Raw genomic sequence first — 16,700 nt, 5'->3', positions numbered from 1 at the left:
AGGGATGTGATGGCATGGTTCTGCATCCTATTTGAATGTGAAGATGTATAAAAAGCAAAGAGGGGTGACTCAGTGGCGCAGTGGGTATTGCTGTCGCCTCACAGCAAGAAGGTCGCTGGTTTGAGCCATGGCTGGGTCAGTTGGCATTTCTGTGTGGAGTTTGCATGTTCTCCCTGAGTTAGTGTGGCTTTCCTCTGCTTGCTCCGGTTTCCCCCACAGTCCAAAGACATGCGGTACAGGTGAATTGGGTAAGCTAAATTGTCTGTAGTGTATGAGTGTGAGTGGGTGTGTATGGATATTTACCAGGGATGGGTTGCGGCTGGAAGGGCATTCGCTGCGTAAAACATGTGCTGGAAAAGTTGGCGGTTTGTTCCGCTGTGGTGACCCCAAATTAATAAAGGGACTAGGCCGAAAAGAAAATGTATGAATGAAATCAAACTTTCTAATATAGGGCTAATCAATTCATTTAGTCATTTTCTTTTAATTTAACTCTGTTTGGTTTCCCACACACTTCATTACTTTCTCTTTCACACACTCAGTTTTAGTCATTCACTGATTATCCTTCACTCAAACATTCATAATCTGTTTTTAATAAAAAAATTCACAGTTTATAACAATTGCAGACAGATCTGTTTCCATCAAGAGTAGTACACAGTTCAGATTAAACATTATTGGACATACAGTGCTCAGTGTAACAGGGTTAAAATAATGTTTAATTGTCTTTCACCAAAATGGGTTATTTTGTTTATTTTGTGGTTGTTGGGAGACCTCTTGTGGCAACAGTGTTTGATTGTTTCTTTCGCCTTTCACCTGCAAAGCCCCGCCTACAGAAGAAAATGGTTGCTGAATACAGAAAGGCAGTAGGTAAAATGTGCTCCAGCTAAATGTGACAAATTTTGTATTTTAACACATATTAATAACACATAAAAGCCCAATATGAACATTAAGTGATGTTTTAGATCAAATCTGTCGAGTGATTGCCGTGTGTGACAAACTTTGTGTGGTTTAATTTGCTCATGCTATGTGTAGCTGGAATGATGACATTAATATGTGCAGGGGTGATTTCTTACTATTTGTTTGGTTTTTTTAGATGCATGTTTAAATGCATACTGTTGCCAGAGGATGTATATTTCTGTTACAGGTATGTTGAACTTTTGTAAATAAATAATGTTTTGTTAAAATGACTTTATGTGGCAACACAGCAGAAAATGGTTGCTGAATACAGAAAGGCGATGCATGTTTAAATGCATACTGTTGCCAGAGGATGTATGAGTCTACTTCCTGCTTTGCTACTGTTCGGACGTCTTTGCCCACTGCTCCGCTCTTCGCACTCTTGCTTTTATATCTTATACCCTAATTTTAACTTGAGCCTATCAGCACAGTGCTCAAACAACACGGCTTGAAGATCAGCATCGATTCTACAAACTTTCTGGAATATAGCTTTACTAACAAGAGGGAAATTTCGTCTAAACAATCCTCCCGCTACCAGCTGCTTACATTCCGGAGACGGGAAGACACGGCTGTGAAAATGCCTCTGGATCGGATTAATTCAGATTCTCACTGCTGTACAAACTGCCACAAACTTCTACAAAAGATTGCAGTTCTTGAAACGAAGTTGCTTGCGATCCGACCAGAACTTCAGCTTCATTGTGGATTCTCTCAGCACACAGCCGGTGAGTCCCATAAATCTGTTCCTGCTACTGTTTTGAGCACAGAAAAACAGAATAAAACTGTTGAAAATGAGCATTGGCATAAACAAGGTGCGAGACCAAAGGGTACTCGCGGGGTCAGATCATATGCTGCCGCATTAGCCTCTTCTACCCCAAATACAGCTCGGACTCAAATACAGCTTCAGAACAGATATGAAGTTTTGAGTAATATGGGTGAAGAATCCCCAAATGCAGTCAGACAGAGATCGCATGATTCAGCAACTAATTCTGCATGGAACAGAGGCTCAAGGCCGACTAGACAGCGGCATTCTGCTCCGATCGCAACAGAGATAAGAACACTAGTCGTAGGAGATTCAATAATCAAGAATTTCAGGAGCAAATCTACTATGACATACTGCTTTCCTCATGCAACAGTTTCTGATGTAAACAAAGAACTTGAGGAAATTCTGAAAAAGCACAGTACTGCAAAACGGATTATCATCCATGTGGGGAAGAATGATATTCGGAAGGAACAGTCAGAACTGCTCAAGAAAGATTTCTGTGAGCTCTTGGAAACAGCTGAAAGATTGAAGGTTCAGCCGTTCATAAGTGGACCACTCCCTGCAAGAGGGACAAATATTTTTCACGGCTTCTTGGTCTAAATGTATGGCTACAGAAAACATGTAACAAGAAAGGACTGAATTTCATCGACAACTTCAATCTCTTCTGGAACCAAAGACAGCTGTTTACATCAGACGGCCTTCATCCAAACAAACTTGGTGCAAAGGTGCTAAAGGACAATATTTTTTTCTCCCTCAATCATCCATCAGCTGTGTGTGCCACTGAACTGAATTGTACACACACACCTAGCAAATGTCCGGATGACCACAGGACCTCAAATCAGCTCCTGAGTGGACATGTGGCTGACGAATCACCCAAGGACAGTGATAATGCCACGCAGCCAAAACACCCAATGTTGATAGAGACACTATCAGTTGCCCTCTGCTCAACACAGGCAGACTGTGACGCATCAGAACAGCATCAAGTCTCGTCACTCAAAAATGATCCTCAGGAAAACATATTTCTGCAGACAGAATCTCCAGATGCACAGCCCCTGTCACCGGACACGTTCTCATTGTCACAATGTTCACCACTCTTGGGTTTTTCAAAAAAGATGGAGGAACTGGTGTATGCTGGAACTAAACTTTCACACTCCATTGCCGCAAGCCCCCAGTTACCAACCAAAAAGCGGCTTGCTCCACAACCACCTATGAGCCCACCTGGAAGAGCCCTCCGATCACACCGCCAGGGCCCAAACAACAACGCCCCATCTTCAGCTGGTGAACACAAGAGCACTCTGTGATGTGTGTCGGGGGCCTGCTTAGATAACAGTGTCTTTATCAAATGTTTTCAGAACAAGCAGGAACCCAGTGTGTCTGTAGCTTTCTCTAAGCAGATATGTGTTGTGTTAAGTGACAGAAAACCAAAGACTTCATCAGGCCGTTTGGCAAATCATTCAAATCTGGTGTCTATTAAATGTAGATCTGAGACTACTATAGAAAAAACAGCTAAAACTGTTAAGTTAGCGCTTTTAAACATCAGATCACTCAACAATAAGTCTCTTTTAGTCAATGATTTTATCAACACAAATAGCCTTGATTTTATGCTTTTAAATGAAACTTGGCTAGATGACAGTTGTAGCGCAGCAGTTCTGAATGAAGCAGCTCCTTTAAACTTTGACTTTTTGAGTGTTTGCAGAGTTAATAGGAGAGGTGGAGGCATCGCTGCCCTGTTTAAAGATGTATATGAATGTAAACAAGTGTCATTTGGTGACTATTTGTCTTTTGAATATCTGAGTATAGCACTAAAAGGGTCTCCACGCATCATTATCTACAGACCTCCAAAATATTCTCCAGCTTTTATTGAGGATTTTACAGAGCTGTTATCAATAGTAACCTCTGAATTTGATTATTTTAGTATTGCTGGGGATTTTAATATTCACATTGGTAATCCAGAAATCAATGCTGTAAAAGAACTGATGACTGTTTTTAACACTTTTGATCTGACTCAGCATGTTCAAGGACCCACACACAATCGTGGACACACTCTTGATCTACTTATAACTAAGGGTTTACACATTTCATCGACTGTTGTTAAGGATGTGGCACTATCTGATCATTTCTGTATCTTTTTTGATATATTGATCACTCCAGCTATTAAAGACAGATCTGTCTCTGTCAGAAAGAGATGCATAAATGAGAACACCAGTGAGCAGTTTATGAAGGCCATATCGCTAGCACCAAGTATATCTGCAGATTCTGTTGATTCTCTCCTTGATTTGTTCAATTCTAAAATTGAGAATGTCATAAATGACATCGCTCCTGTTAAAGTCAAGAAGATGACTGGCAGGCAAAAGGGATCTTGGACAAGGTCACCTAGAGTACAAATGATGAAAAGACAGTGCAGAAAAGCTGAGCGTATGTGGAGAAAGACGAAACTAGTAGTCCATTATAATATCTATAAAGACAGTCTTCATGCCTTTAATATGGAACTAAACACTGCTAGACAGACTTTCTTTTCAAGCCTTATAAACAGCAACTTAAATAATGCTCGCACACTCTTTGCAAAGACTCACAAACCCCCCCCAGTCGGATTCCAAGTGAGCTCCTCTCTGAAAGCAAATGTAATGAGTTTGCTCATTTCTTCACTGATCAGATTAATAATATCAGAAAGGCAATCAGCTCATCCAATCAGTCAAGTTGTGTCGATATCAAACAAGCTCAACCACAACTTAAGAAATCAGACATTATGTCGGATTTCATGGCAATTAACGGTAAAATCTTAGAAGAAATTGTGCAAGTTATGAAAACATCAACCTGCAGTCTTGACACGCTCCCCACATCATTCTTCAAAACGGTGTTTACCTGTTTAGAAATGGATCTTCTAAAAGTGGTAAATGCTTCACTTCTCTCAGGGATTTTTCCAACCTCCCTTAAAACTGCAGTTGTTAAACCCCTCTTGAAGAAGAGCAACCTGGATAACACCCAATTGAGCAATTACAGGCCAATCTCAAATCTCCCTTTCATTGGCAAAATCATTGAAAAAGTTGTTCTTAACCAGGTTAACAAGTTCTTAAGCTTCAGGGGGTGTTTAGACAATTTTCAATCTGGTTTCAGAGCACATCACAGTACAGAGAGCGCTCTTATAAAGATAATCAATGATATACGCCTAAATACAGATTCAGGTAAAATAACAGTGCTGGTATTGTTGGATCTCAGTGCTGCATTTGACACTGTCGATCACAGCATACTTCTGGATAGGCTGGAAAACTGGGTTGGGCTGTCTGGCACGGTCCTCAAATGGTTTAGATCTTACCTTGAAGGTAGAGGTTACCATGTCAGTATAGGTGACCATAGGTCGAGGTGGACACCCATGACGTGTGGAGTTCCACAAGGCTCGATTCTGGCACCTCTCCTGTTCAACCTTTACATGATCCCTCTGAGCCAAATAATGAGAAAGAACCAAATCTCCTACCACAGCTATGCTGATGACACTCAGATCTACTTAGCCTTACTGCCTAATGACTACAGCCCCATTGACACCCTCTGCCAATGCATTGATGAAATGAGCAATTGGATGTGCCAAAACTTTCTTCAGTTAAACAAAGAGAAAACTGAAATGATTGTGTTTGGAAACAAAGATGAGGTTCTCAAGGTAAATGCGTACCTTGGCACTAAAGGTCAAACGACAAAAAATAAGGTCAAGAATCTTGGTGTGACTCTTGAGTCAGATCTGAGTTTCAACAGTCATGTCAAAGCAGTCAGTAAATCAGCATACTATCATCTCAAAAACATAGCAAGAATCAGATGCTTTGTTTCTAGTGAAGATTTAGAAAAACTTGTTCATGCTTTTATCAGCAGCAGGGTGGATTACTGTAATGGACTCCTCACTAGTCTTCCTAAAAAGACAGTCAGACAGTTGCAGCTCATCCAGAACGCTGCAGCCAGAATTCTAACCAGAACCAGAAAATCAGAGCACATCACACCTGTCCTCAGGTCTTTACACTGGCTGCCAGTTACATTCAGAATAGATTTTAAAGTATTATTACTGGTCTATAAATCACTAAATGGCCTAGGACCTAAATACATCACAGATATGCTCACTGAATACAAACCTAACGGATCACTCAGATCATTAGGATCATATAAACTAGAAGTTCCAAGAGTTCAGTCAAAGCAGGGTGAATCGGCTTTTAGCCACTATGCCCCTCGCTGCTGAAATCAGCTTCCAGAAATGATCAGATGTGCTCCAACATTAGGCACATTCAAATCAAGACTGAAAACACATCTGTTTAGCTGTGCCTTTACTGAATGAGCACTGTGCTGCGTCCGACAGATTGCACTATCATGTTTTTCTCTTCTTCTTCATTCTTTTATATCACATTTTACCTGTTTTTATGTTTTGTTTTGTTTTGACGCATTTTTATTATTTGTTTTAATTTTAATTTTACTTGTTTCTTTTATTATTGTTTATGTAAAGCACTTTGAATTGCCATTGTGTATGAAATGTGCTATATAAATAAACTTGCCTTGCCTTGCCTATATTTCTGTTACTGTTTATTTTGTGGTTGTTGGGAGACCTTTCACCTTCAAAGCCCCGCCTACAGAAGAAAATGGTTGCTGAATACAGAAAGGCGGTAGGTAAAATGTGCTCCAGCTAAATGTGACAAATTTAGTATTTTTAACACATATTAATAACACATACAAGCCCAATATGAACATTAAGTGATGTTTTAGATCAAATCTGTCGAATGATTGCCGTGTGTGACAAACTTTGTGTGGTTTAATTTGCTCATGCTATGTGTAGCTGGAATGATGACATTAATATTTGCAGGGTGATTTCTTACTATTTGTTTGGTTTTTTTAGATGCATGTTTAAATGCATACTGTTGCCAGAGGATGTATATTTTTGTTACAGGTATGTTGAGCTTTTGTAAATAAATAATGTTTTGTTAAAATGACTTTATGTGGCAACACAGCAGAAAATGGTTGCTGAATACAGAAAGGCGATGCATGTTTAAATGCATACTGTTGCCAGAGGATGTATATTTCTGTTACAGAATAAACAACGCAGAACGCAGTTCTCTGTGTCCGCCTGAGTGATTTGTGTCATCAAGAAGAAAAGCGTTACATCAGCACTCATTCTTTTTTGGCTTAGTCCCTTTATTAACCTGGGGTTACCACAACAGAATGAACCACCAACTTATCCAGCATATGTTTTACGCAGCGGATGCCCTTCCATCATGGGAAACACATATACTCATTCACACATATACACTAAGGACAATTTTGCTTACCCAATTCACCTATACCACATGTGTTTGAACTTGTAGGGGAAACCGGAGAAAACCCACACCAACACGGGAGAACATGCAAACTCCACACAGAAATGCCAACTGATCCAGCCGAGGTGGTTCATCTTACCTCTGGTCTAATTTTATTCATTAATTTTTTCACTCATTTTCTTAGTCCCTTTATTAATCCGGGGTCGCCAAAGCGGAATGAACCGTCAACTTATCCAGCAAGTTTTTACGCAGCAGATGCCCTTCCAGCCGCAACCCATCTCTGGGAAACATCCATACACATTCACACACACACTATGGATAATTTAGCCCACCCAATTCACCTGTACCGCATGTCTTAGGACTGTGGGGTAAACCGGAGCACCCAGAAGGCAGGGAGAACATGCAAACTCCAACTCCACAAAGAAACGCCAACTGAGCCGAGGTCCGAACCAGCAACCTTCTTGCTGTAATGCGACAGCACTACCTACTGCGCCACTGCCTCGGTCTAATTTTACATACCCCAAAATAAAAACGATATATTTTTAACTTCAATAATGAACCTGTTAAAAGGTTTACACTGGTTAAATTACTTTTAAAACACATTGTCCTTAACACCCTGTCACAGTGAACAACCCCGTCACAGCAGATGCCACACTGTCATTTTCATAAAAGGTTTATGAAAAGGAAATGAAATGTTACATAAATAAATGTTAAATGGTGTTCTTGCTGTGTAGATTTAATGCATTAAAATGTAACTTGATTTGTATTTTTTGAGTTTGTTTTTCAGTGAAAACAATGAGGCAATTGAGATGTCAAATTTATTTTTAAAGTAAAAATTTTTATAATAAAAAAGTAATTAAACTACAGACTTTTTATTGATAGCTGCATAAAAGAGGACATTTTATAATTTGGAAAACATTTAAAATTAAAAAGCAATTGGTTTTTTTACAACTGTAATATCATACATATTGTGCGTAACAATGTGGTACAAGAGAGGCTCTCTTGCCTAAAGAAACGCAACAATTAATAAGGATTTTGAGCCTGAGGTGGGAAAATAGCTGTTTTGGAGGGTTAAGATATCTTGCAAGTTGTAGTTTTTTTTAATTATTTGTACTTAATGAGAATTTAGAAAATTGCAATGTGGAAATGGCACCCTTTCATATGAATTGTCGTCTCTTATTATCTGTATTCTACGTTTCTTGCCATTCTTTAGCAATATCTTCAGTAATAATATTTAACTTTACCTTTACTTAAAGAAGCATTAAGGGTAGTACACATAAAAATTACAATTCTGTCATTTACTTATCCTCTACTTGATCCAAACCTGTTTGAGTTTCTTCTGCTGAATGCAAATGAAGATATACTGAAGAATACAGCGGCAAAAAACAGCAACTATGGTTCAACGGCACAAAGTGTTCTTGGGGCTCCATTACAATTGAACCACTTGTTTTTGGTTCCTTTTCTGGACTTTAAGCATCTTGGGACTGTCAGATTTCATCTAAAAAGTCTTCATTTGTGTTCTGAAGATGAGCAAAGTTCTCAGGGGATTGAAACAGGTGGTGGACAATGCCTGAGTGGCTAGACTGCACTAAAACCCTAAATATAGCCTATAAAGTTGTAGAAATAGGAAAGTAGATGTCATAATTACAAGGATGAGATTTGGATATTAATAGTGGTGTGTTTTAGATCTGCAAGTCATCATAAAGTGGATTAAAAAAAGTTTTTTCAAAATTGTCATAAAAAAAGTTTAGATTAAAGGTTTTGATCATATTCAAATACTGTTTATCTGAGCCTCTCTCGTTGTGTGTGTGTGATAGAGAGAGAGAGAGCAGATGTAGTGGAAAGTGGAAAACGAGGGAGAAATGTATCAATAAGTCATGACTGCAATAGTAAGTGGCAAAAAAATCTAAACAAAAAAGACTTTTATTTTGGCGTGGTGTGTGACGTCATAAGGCTGCGCCGCTCCTGCGCTGGAATTCAACTGGAGAGAGGTTTGTGTTTAAAACTTTTACCGAAATATAAACTGATTGATTAAAGTTTCAGGATTTTCATCCAATGCTAAATTATGAACCTGCTGTTGACAATATTATTTAACCCTTTATACAACGTAGTACTATTTTACTCACAGTAATGAAGGTCTATTGTTTGAATAAGTTAACAGAAATGTGTGTAATACATATTTTAATGACCTTTTCCTTTACCTGATTTCTTTTTGTTAATTACTCTCATATAAAGAAACTGTTGAAGCAAGTGTTGAAGAGAAATTATTTTGTTTTGTTTTAAACAGGACATTTTTATTGTTTTGTTCATTTTAAACAGAATAAAGTGTCCAAACGCAGAGTAAAACTCCTGCTGAAGCAACTGATCTCCACACTGTTATAAAGATGGCGTTTATTAAAGAGGAGAGTGAAGATTTGAAGATTGAAGAAACATTCACAGTCAAACAGGAAGATTTGCAGGAACAAACAGGTTGGTTTTCATTCTCAAAGACCAACTCAGTCATTTGATCCTCATTCAGATATATTTTAATATTAAGAATACTAAATTAATCCATCTTGCAGTCCTAAATGTGTGCTGCTTAGTTCTCCTTAATTCACATACGCACTCATTGAAAGACAGGAATGAGTTTCTTTCGTTACTTCTTCTCAGGTCTTTTGTCATTCATTTTATGTATTATTAGTTTCCCATTTTCTCTACCTTCTTAAGGTTATTGCTTTTCCTGTTCTTCTACTGTTTGTAAAGTGTCCTTAAGCACTGGCACTATATAAAATAAATAAAAACAATAAATAAATAAAAAAGTTTAACTGAGCTGAGGATATTTGACTTAGTATTCCCATAGAACAGGGGTGTCCAAACTACGGCCCGTGGGCCATCTGCGGCCAGCAATCAGTTTTGTGGCGGCCCGCGAGGCTTTTTATAAATATTAATAGAATCTAGCCCGCTATACAAAAATAGACGTAATTCAATAAATAACCACCGGGTGTCGCTATTACATGCCTTCAATTAGGCATTACTTCTTGTTATGAAGTAAAACTAACCGACCAAACTGAAGGAAACATAATTGATAATTTATTTTGGCAAGCCATGGCGCACCAAGAAAAAGGAAAATCAACAGTCAGTGCAAGAAGTTTTAGTCACGTTGGGGCAAATAATTTTTCTTCACAGAGGTCAGCGGGAAATGTATCTGTTTAATTTGCCAGGAATCAGTTGCAGTAATGAAGGAATATAATATTAAAAGACATTATGAAACAAAGCATCAGGCCTTCAGCTCTTACACTGGTGCCGAATGAGATCAGAAAGTAAAACAATTAGCAGCGCCCTATCAGCTCAACAACAGCAGTTTTTTTTTTGTGCTATTAAAGTGCAAGAAAATTCTACACTGCACTGCAAAAAATGTTTTTTTTTTATTTGTATATTTTTGTCTTGTTTTAAGTCCAAAAATCTAAAAAATCTTAAATAAAGGAGAATTTTCTAATTTGTTTTGAGAAATAATATGCCAATATTAAGTGAGTTTTTCCTTAAAACAAGCTAAAATAATCTGCCAATGGGGTAAGCAAAATAATCTTGTTTTTCCTTTTGACATAAGATTATTTTGCTTACCCCATTGGCAGATTAATTTGCTTGTTTTAAGGAAAAATTTGCATATTAAGGAAAATATTAGCATTTTATTTCTCAAAACAAGACAATTTTTTTGAGAATTTTTAGATATTTGGACTCAAAACAAGACAACAAAAAATCTAAGTAAGAAAAGCATTTTTTGCAGTGTGGCTAGTTATGAGGTAGCTCAGCTAATCGCACAGCACAGGAAACCCTTCACTGAAGGAGAATTTATAAAGGATGAGTGTTGCAACTAATTAGCCCAGAGAAGATTCAAGTTTTTTAAAAACTTAAAGTCTTTCTAAAAACACATTTCAACGACCAAAATAAAATAATTTGATGATAAAACACACACACATCTATCCATCTATCCATCCATCCATATATATATATATATATATATATATATATATATATATATATATATATATATATATATGCGTGTCTGTGTGATGTATGTAAAATTTGGCCCGGGACAACATTTTTTTTTGCATCTGGCCCTCGGCCCAAAAAGTTTGGACACCCCTGCCATAGAAGATATCTGCTATTACAGTGAGAGTGTTGGCTTAGTACTTTCCATTTGCATATGTCACGTTGATCACAATTCCCCTTTTTTCGATCAACTTTATGGGTTTAAAGTTGTTTCTAGAAGTTGTTGCTAGTTCTCACAGATAGTATTTGAGTTAGAATTACATCATTATTATAATAATTACCAGGACTATTTTAAACAGAGTTTCCGCTCGGTCTTAAAATGTCGTAAATTCCAAAATCTAAATTTCAGGCTTTAAAAAGTCCTAAATTTACTGAAATATTGTGTTGTAGGTCCTAAATCTTTTTAAACAAGTCTTCATTTTCCTTTGTTCATGTTTTGCTACCCAATCCGGCCAAAACCCACACAATCACCAACAATCCATCTCAATACAACTTTCCACTTTATATTCAAAAAGGTCATTTTAACTCCATTTATCATAATGGTTTAATTATTTACTAATGCACTATGCACTAATTTGAAATCTGCTGAATGAAATGGACACTAAAGTAATTAATTACTATAAAACATTGTACAGTATTCTAAACTATATGATGTTGCTGTGGGACGACATGAGGGAAAAAAAACAAATTATAGTGGAACAATAACATTTAGCATTGCACTGACTTCAACTGGCCAACAAACCAGTCTAAAAATGACTTTTGCTGATTAAGAAATGGATTTCAACATGCTGATGATATGCAAAAAATTGTTAACCCTGGGTCAATCTAACTCTGGGTCATTCTAACTCTGGATAAACAGAATCCTGACCACCGTAAAACAGGAAGAAAAAGAAATTGTCTTTCTCGCCTCATTATGGATTTAGTTTCATCGGCTAGACACCGACCTCACAGCTCCGTGAATGTCAGTACTGTCACTTATTGTTCTGCGATCGGTAAATGTAGCTTGTGTGAACGCTACTTGACTAAAAAAATAGCTTCGCTACACAAAAGCTATTTAATTTAAAAAGTAGTGACACTACCACCACACTACTGAGAAATGTAGATAAGCTAGTAGCGTCACTACTTGTAGCGACGCTACTGCCCAACACTGTGTGGTGGCAATATTTCTAATGTAGAAATGTCTTCATTACTGATAGCCAAAGCTGTTTCAGTAACCAAAGAGGTCTCCAGTGTACAGAACTGCACAATAGGTGATTGGTGCTGATGAGCAGTACTTCACACGGTGTGTTTGGCACCCCTCATATAGTAATCCAGGGCCGTAACACCCATCGGTACCTCGGGTACTCTGATTAGGTTTTTCATATAAATACTTGCGCTTGACACATTTGTTTCAGACTGTTATTTGCCTATTACATTCTAAATGATGTAAATTCTAGTACATCATTTTTTAACTGTACCTTTAGAACCTTATAACAGCAATAAAAGCAGCATCGAAGCAGTCTCCTTTTAGTCATTCCACCCCTTCACGGAGATTGTCAGACTGATCTGGTGTATTAAAAAACTATTTTGGGTTCTGGAACTGAACAATAATGATGTTCCAGATGCTGGACATCCACTGGCACTAGATCATCATCAATTTAAGAATAAATCTCCCTTCTTTGCCATCCTCTGATGCGTTTAGGTTTCGCCGCAAAATTAAATTTTGCTGTATAATGCGCTATGCGGACGTAAAGAACCTGACTGATATTCTACCGGAACCATGTCAGCAGAGTTTGTGCATAGTCCATAAACTATAACTTCTATGTTAAGCGGCTTTGAAACAATTTACATTGTAAAAGCACTAGATAAATAAAGATTAATTGAATTGAATCTGCTTAAATGTGTACACATTAATGGACCAAACACAATATGATTTGATTTATTTTACATTTACTGTGCATCAAAATTACAGTGTGTGTAGCCAATGTTTCCAGTGTCTTTTCACTTTTCAGCTTTTGATGAGAGTTTTTAAGACTTGATAACAACTAGTGTTTTTTTTTTCAGACCTAATTGAAGAGTATGAGGGGAGTAAAGAGGAGGAACATCATGTCAAAATTGAGGAAAAAACTAATTTACAGACTGATGATATTTTGAAAAGGAGAGACAATAATTGTTTTACCTGCACTCAGTGTGGAAAGAGTTTTGGAAGAAAAGGCAATCTTAAGATTCATATGAGAATCCACAGTGGAGAGAAACCATTCACCTGCACTCAGTGTGGGAAGAGTTTCAGCCAATCATCAAACCTTAATATACACATGAGGATCCACACTAGAAAGAAACCATTCAAATGCACTCAATGTGGGAAAAGTTTTAACCGCTCATCAGACCTTCATCAACATATGAGGATTCACACTGGAGAGAAACCATTCACATGCACTCAGTGTGAGAAGAGTTTTAACTGCTCATCAAACCTTAATACACACATGAGAATCCACACTGGAGAGAAACCATTCACATGCACTCAGTGTGGGAAGAGTTTTAACTTTTCATCAAACCTTCATCGACACATGAGGATTCACACTGGAGAGAAACCATTCACATGCCCTCAGTGTGGGAAGAGTTTCTTCCACTTATCACACCTTAATCGACACATGATGATCCACACTGGAGAGAAACCATTCAAATGCACTCAGTGTGGGAAAAGTTTTAACCGCTCATCAGACCTTCATCAACATATAAGGATTCACACTGGAGAGAAACCATTCACATGCACTCAGTGTGAGAAGAGTTTTAATTGCTCATCAAACCTTTATACACACATGAGAATCCACACTGGAGAGAAACCATTCAAATGCACTCAATGTGGGAAAAGTTTTAACTGCTCATCAGACCTTTATAAACACATGAGAATCCACACTGGAGAGAAACCATTCACATGCACTCAGTGTGGGAAGAGTTTTAACTTTTCATCAAACCTTCATCGACACATGAGGACCCACACTGGAGAGAAACCATTCATGTCTAATCATCTTGTTTAATCCCGCCCCTTTTTGCAGCGGCGTACAACAGAATTTCGCATACTCAATAGTGATGGGAAGTTCGGATCATTTTACTGACTAGGATCTTTGAGTCTCGTTCATCGAGATGTACAAATGTTTTTTCGATTCATTTTGTTTATTCGGTTCAATTTGCCAAAATCGTATTAAAATGTTACAAAATGCTTCCAAACACATCTACAACTAGCCCAGAAGGTTGATTACACAACAAATAAGTCATAAATAGAATACTATAAGAATGAAAAAATAATAATTCAATGTTTACCTGCTCACCTCTTCATGTCTTCAAATGTCAGTGGTGCGTTCACATTACACTGACATTCACATATAATCTTAACCAATGAACCCAGTCTGAGCCGATAGGAGCCATGATAATTAGTTCACCTTCGAGTCTTCTGGTTCTTGAGTCGTTCGGTCATCACTTGAACGAATGACTCAAACCCGAGGACTCGAGAGGTGAACGGATCAATTCTTTTTCCGGCTCTAAATGCATACGATTGGCTTCTTTCTTTCACGTGATGAACGACTCAGAACTAGGCCTTGAGAGGTGAATGGATCAATTATTTTTCTGGCTCTAAATGCATATAATTGGCTAGGCTTTAGTCTTTCACGTGGTGAACGAACACCTCAGACCCGATAGAGGACTCGAAAAATGAACTGATCTTGTCTCACACTACACAATGTGCGCATGAGCGAATTAATTAATCTTTTAGTTTATCCGAGTCATTCATTCTTTTGTCACATAACATGAAAGAATGCATAAGAGATGAATTATTTAATAAATCAAATTGTCTTTGTGAATAGTTTTTCACAACAATAAAATAATCAAAAGAAAAACATCAAGCTAGGCTTTATAATAAATAAAAACAAGTAAGCTTTAAATTAAATAACACATTTGTGCCATAAAAGCTTTATATCAAATATGGCAACTCTTTCCAATAGATGTCTTTATGAAACAGCATTTAAGTGAAAAATTATACAAATAAAAATACAAATATATATATATATACACACACACACACACACACACACTGGCCACTTTATTAAGTACACCTTACTACAGAGGTGTCAAGGTCATTTCTTGGAAGACCGCAGCTCTTCACAGTTTTGCTCCAACCCTAATCTAACACATCTGATCCAAATAATCAAGGTGATCAAGACTCTTTTGAATGCCTCGATTATTTAGAGTAGATTTGTTTGATTACAGTTGGAGCAAAACTGTGCAGAGCTGCGGTCCTCCAAGAATTGACTTTGACACCTATCCCTTACTAGTATCGGGTTGCACCCCATTTGCTCTCAGAACTGCCATAATCCTTCGTGGCATAGATTCAACAAGGTACTGGAAAATTTCTTAGAGATTTTGGTCCATATTTACATGATAGCTTCACACAAGTTTCTGCAGAATCTCCTGTTCCACCACACCCTTAAGGTGCTCTATTGGATTGAGATCTGACTATATATATATAACTGTATGTGAGCATTATGATATTTAAAATGTCTCAAACACTGCTTTTCAATTTACAACTACCAATGTAGCAGAAATCACTTTTTAAAATAAATTTTCCCACTAGATGGCAGCACAATACCATTTTGGATTGCTGCACTTGTAGGCTTGTTTTTTATTCTTAGAGTTTAAAGACACTTAAATTGCAGTGCAATCAAGTTTACTAATTATGTAATCAAACTTACAACCTAATTAATTTACACATTATACTTTCCCAGTTATTACATTCCATCATAGTTGTGCTTTAGTGTCATCCTAAGTGATGGGACTTAAATAGCACAAGTGTCATAAAGGCTCTTAAATGCTTAAAACCTGCCAATCAGCTTGTGTTTGTAATTATCAAATATATGTGTGTATGTGTATATACATACACATTTCATTTTATATTTACAAAATATGTATACATGCATTTCCCTTCAGCTATGGATCCAAGAGAAGGTCTTAGTGATGTATGTTTAAATTTATTTTATTTTTTCAATTTATTTTATAGTTTTTGTTGTTTTTTTAGTTTTCATTTTTACATTTGTCATTTATTATTTTGTGTGTGTGTATGCGTGTATTTCGCCTTTAATTCAGCTACCATCAGACCTCTTCTGAAAGGTTCTTTTAGATGTTTATGATGAAGGGGATGGAGCATTCCTCACACTGTTACTTGGTCAAATATAGAGTGGAGTTCAAGCTTTCCAGATGTGAATCCTGTGGTTGGCTCTACAAAAACACCATTGGATACCGTGGCAATGGGAGTAAAAAGGCTTCTGCTCTATGCACTGCTACTACACGATGAATGGATGGATTTGTACTTGATGGGTTGTATTTGTAATGAACTTAGGGATGTATGGATTTTTAGTCAGTGGAAGGCATGTTTTTTAAGAGATTGTTTTATTTGTTTTTTGATTATTAAACTGAAATGTTTAATGAACTTGTGTCTGTGTTCTAATTAAATTGATTAATATCACTTAACATAAGTTAATTAATGAGTTAACTTTGTAATAAATCTGTGATATTTGAACAATATATATTTACCTGGCATAAAATGTATTTTTCAAAATCTTTTTAATTTAAATTATTTTAGGCAATAATTTCAGTGACACTGGGAAACAACTAAGTCACAGTTTAAAATAGTATTGAATAAAACGCTT

At 37.1% G+C, this 16,700-nt stretch overlaps 1 protein-coding gene and 2 long non-coding RNA genes across 4 annotated transcripts in view; 2 read left to right on the top strand and 1 right to left on the bottom strand.

Moving 5' to 3' along the window:
• Window positions 1-16,700, bottom strand: part of LOC148680332 (uncharacterized) — a 406,127-nt gene that overhangs the window by 322,711 nt on the left and 66,716 nt on the right. The gene's annotated exons all lie outside the window — the stretch shown is intronic.
• On the top strand, window positions 829-6,788 carry LOC148680345 (uncharacterized). The gene is made up of 2 exons (XR_015942934.1): window positions 829-1,141; window positions 6,627-6,788. It is a non-coding gene; the product is annotated as an uncharacterized LOC148680345 (long non-coding RNA).
• LOC148680344 (uncharacterized) lies at window positions 8,929-16,480 on the top strand. 2 transcript variants are annotated; one of them, XM_088650632.1, is made up of 3 exons: window positions 8,929-8,984; window positions 9,313-9,462; window positions 13,066-16,480. In XM_088650632.1, exons 2-3 carry the CDS (start codon window positions 9,378-9,380, stop codon window positions 14,037-14,039), a joined length of 1,059 nt encoding a protein of 352 aa, XP_088506758.1. In that variant the 5' UTR covers window positions 8,929-8,984; window positions 9,313-9,377; the 3' UTR covers window positions 14,040-16,480. The 2 variants fall into 2 exon arrangements, with proteins under 2 accessions (XP_088506758.1, XP_088506759.1); XM_088650633.1 differs by having other exon boundaries at window positions 9,281-9,462.

Source organism: Danio rerio, chromosome 4 (assembly GCF_052040795.2).
Source record: "Danio rerio strain M-AB ecotype USA chromosome 4, GRCz13ab, whole genome shotgun sequence".
Taxonomy (NCBI): Eukaryota; Metazoa; Chordata; class Actinopteri; order Cypriniformes; family Danionidae; genus Danio; species Danio rerio.
This window is presented reverse-complemented; position numbering and strand designations above follow the sequence as displayed.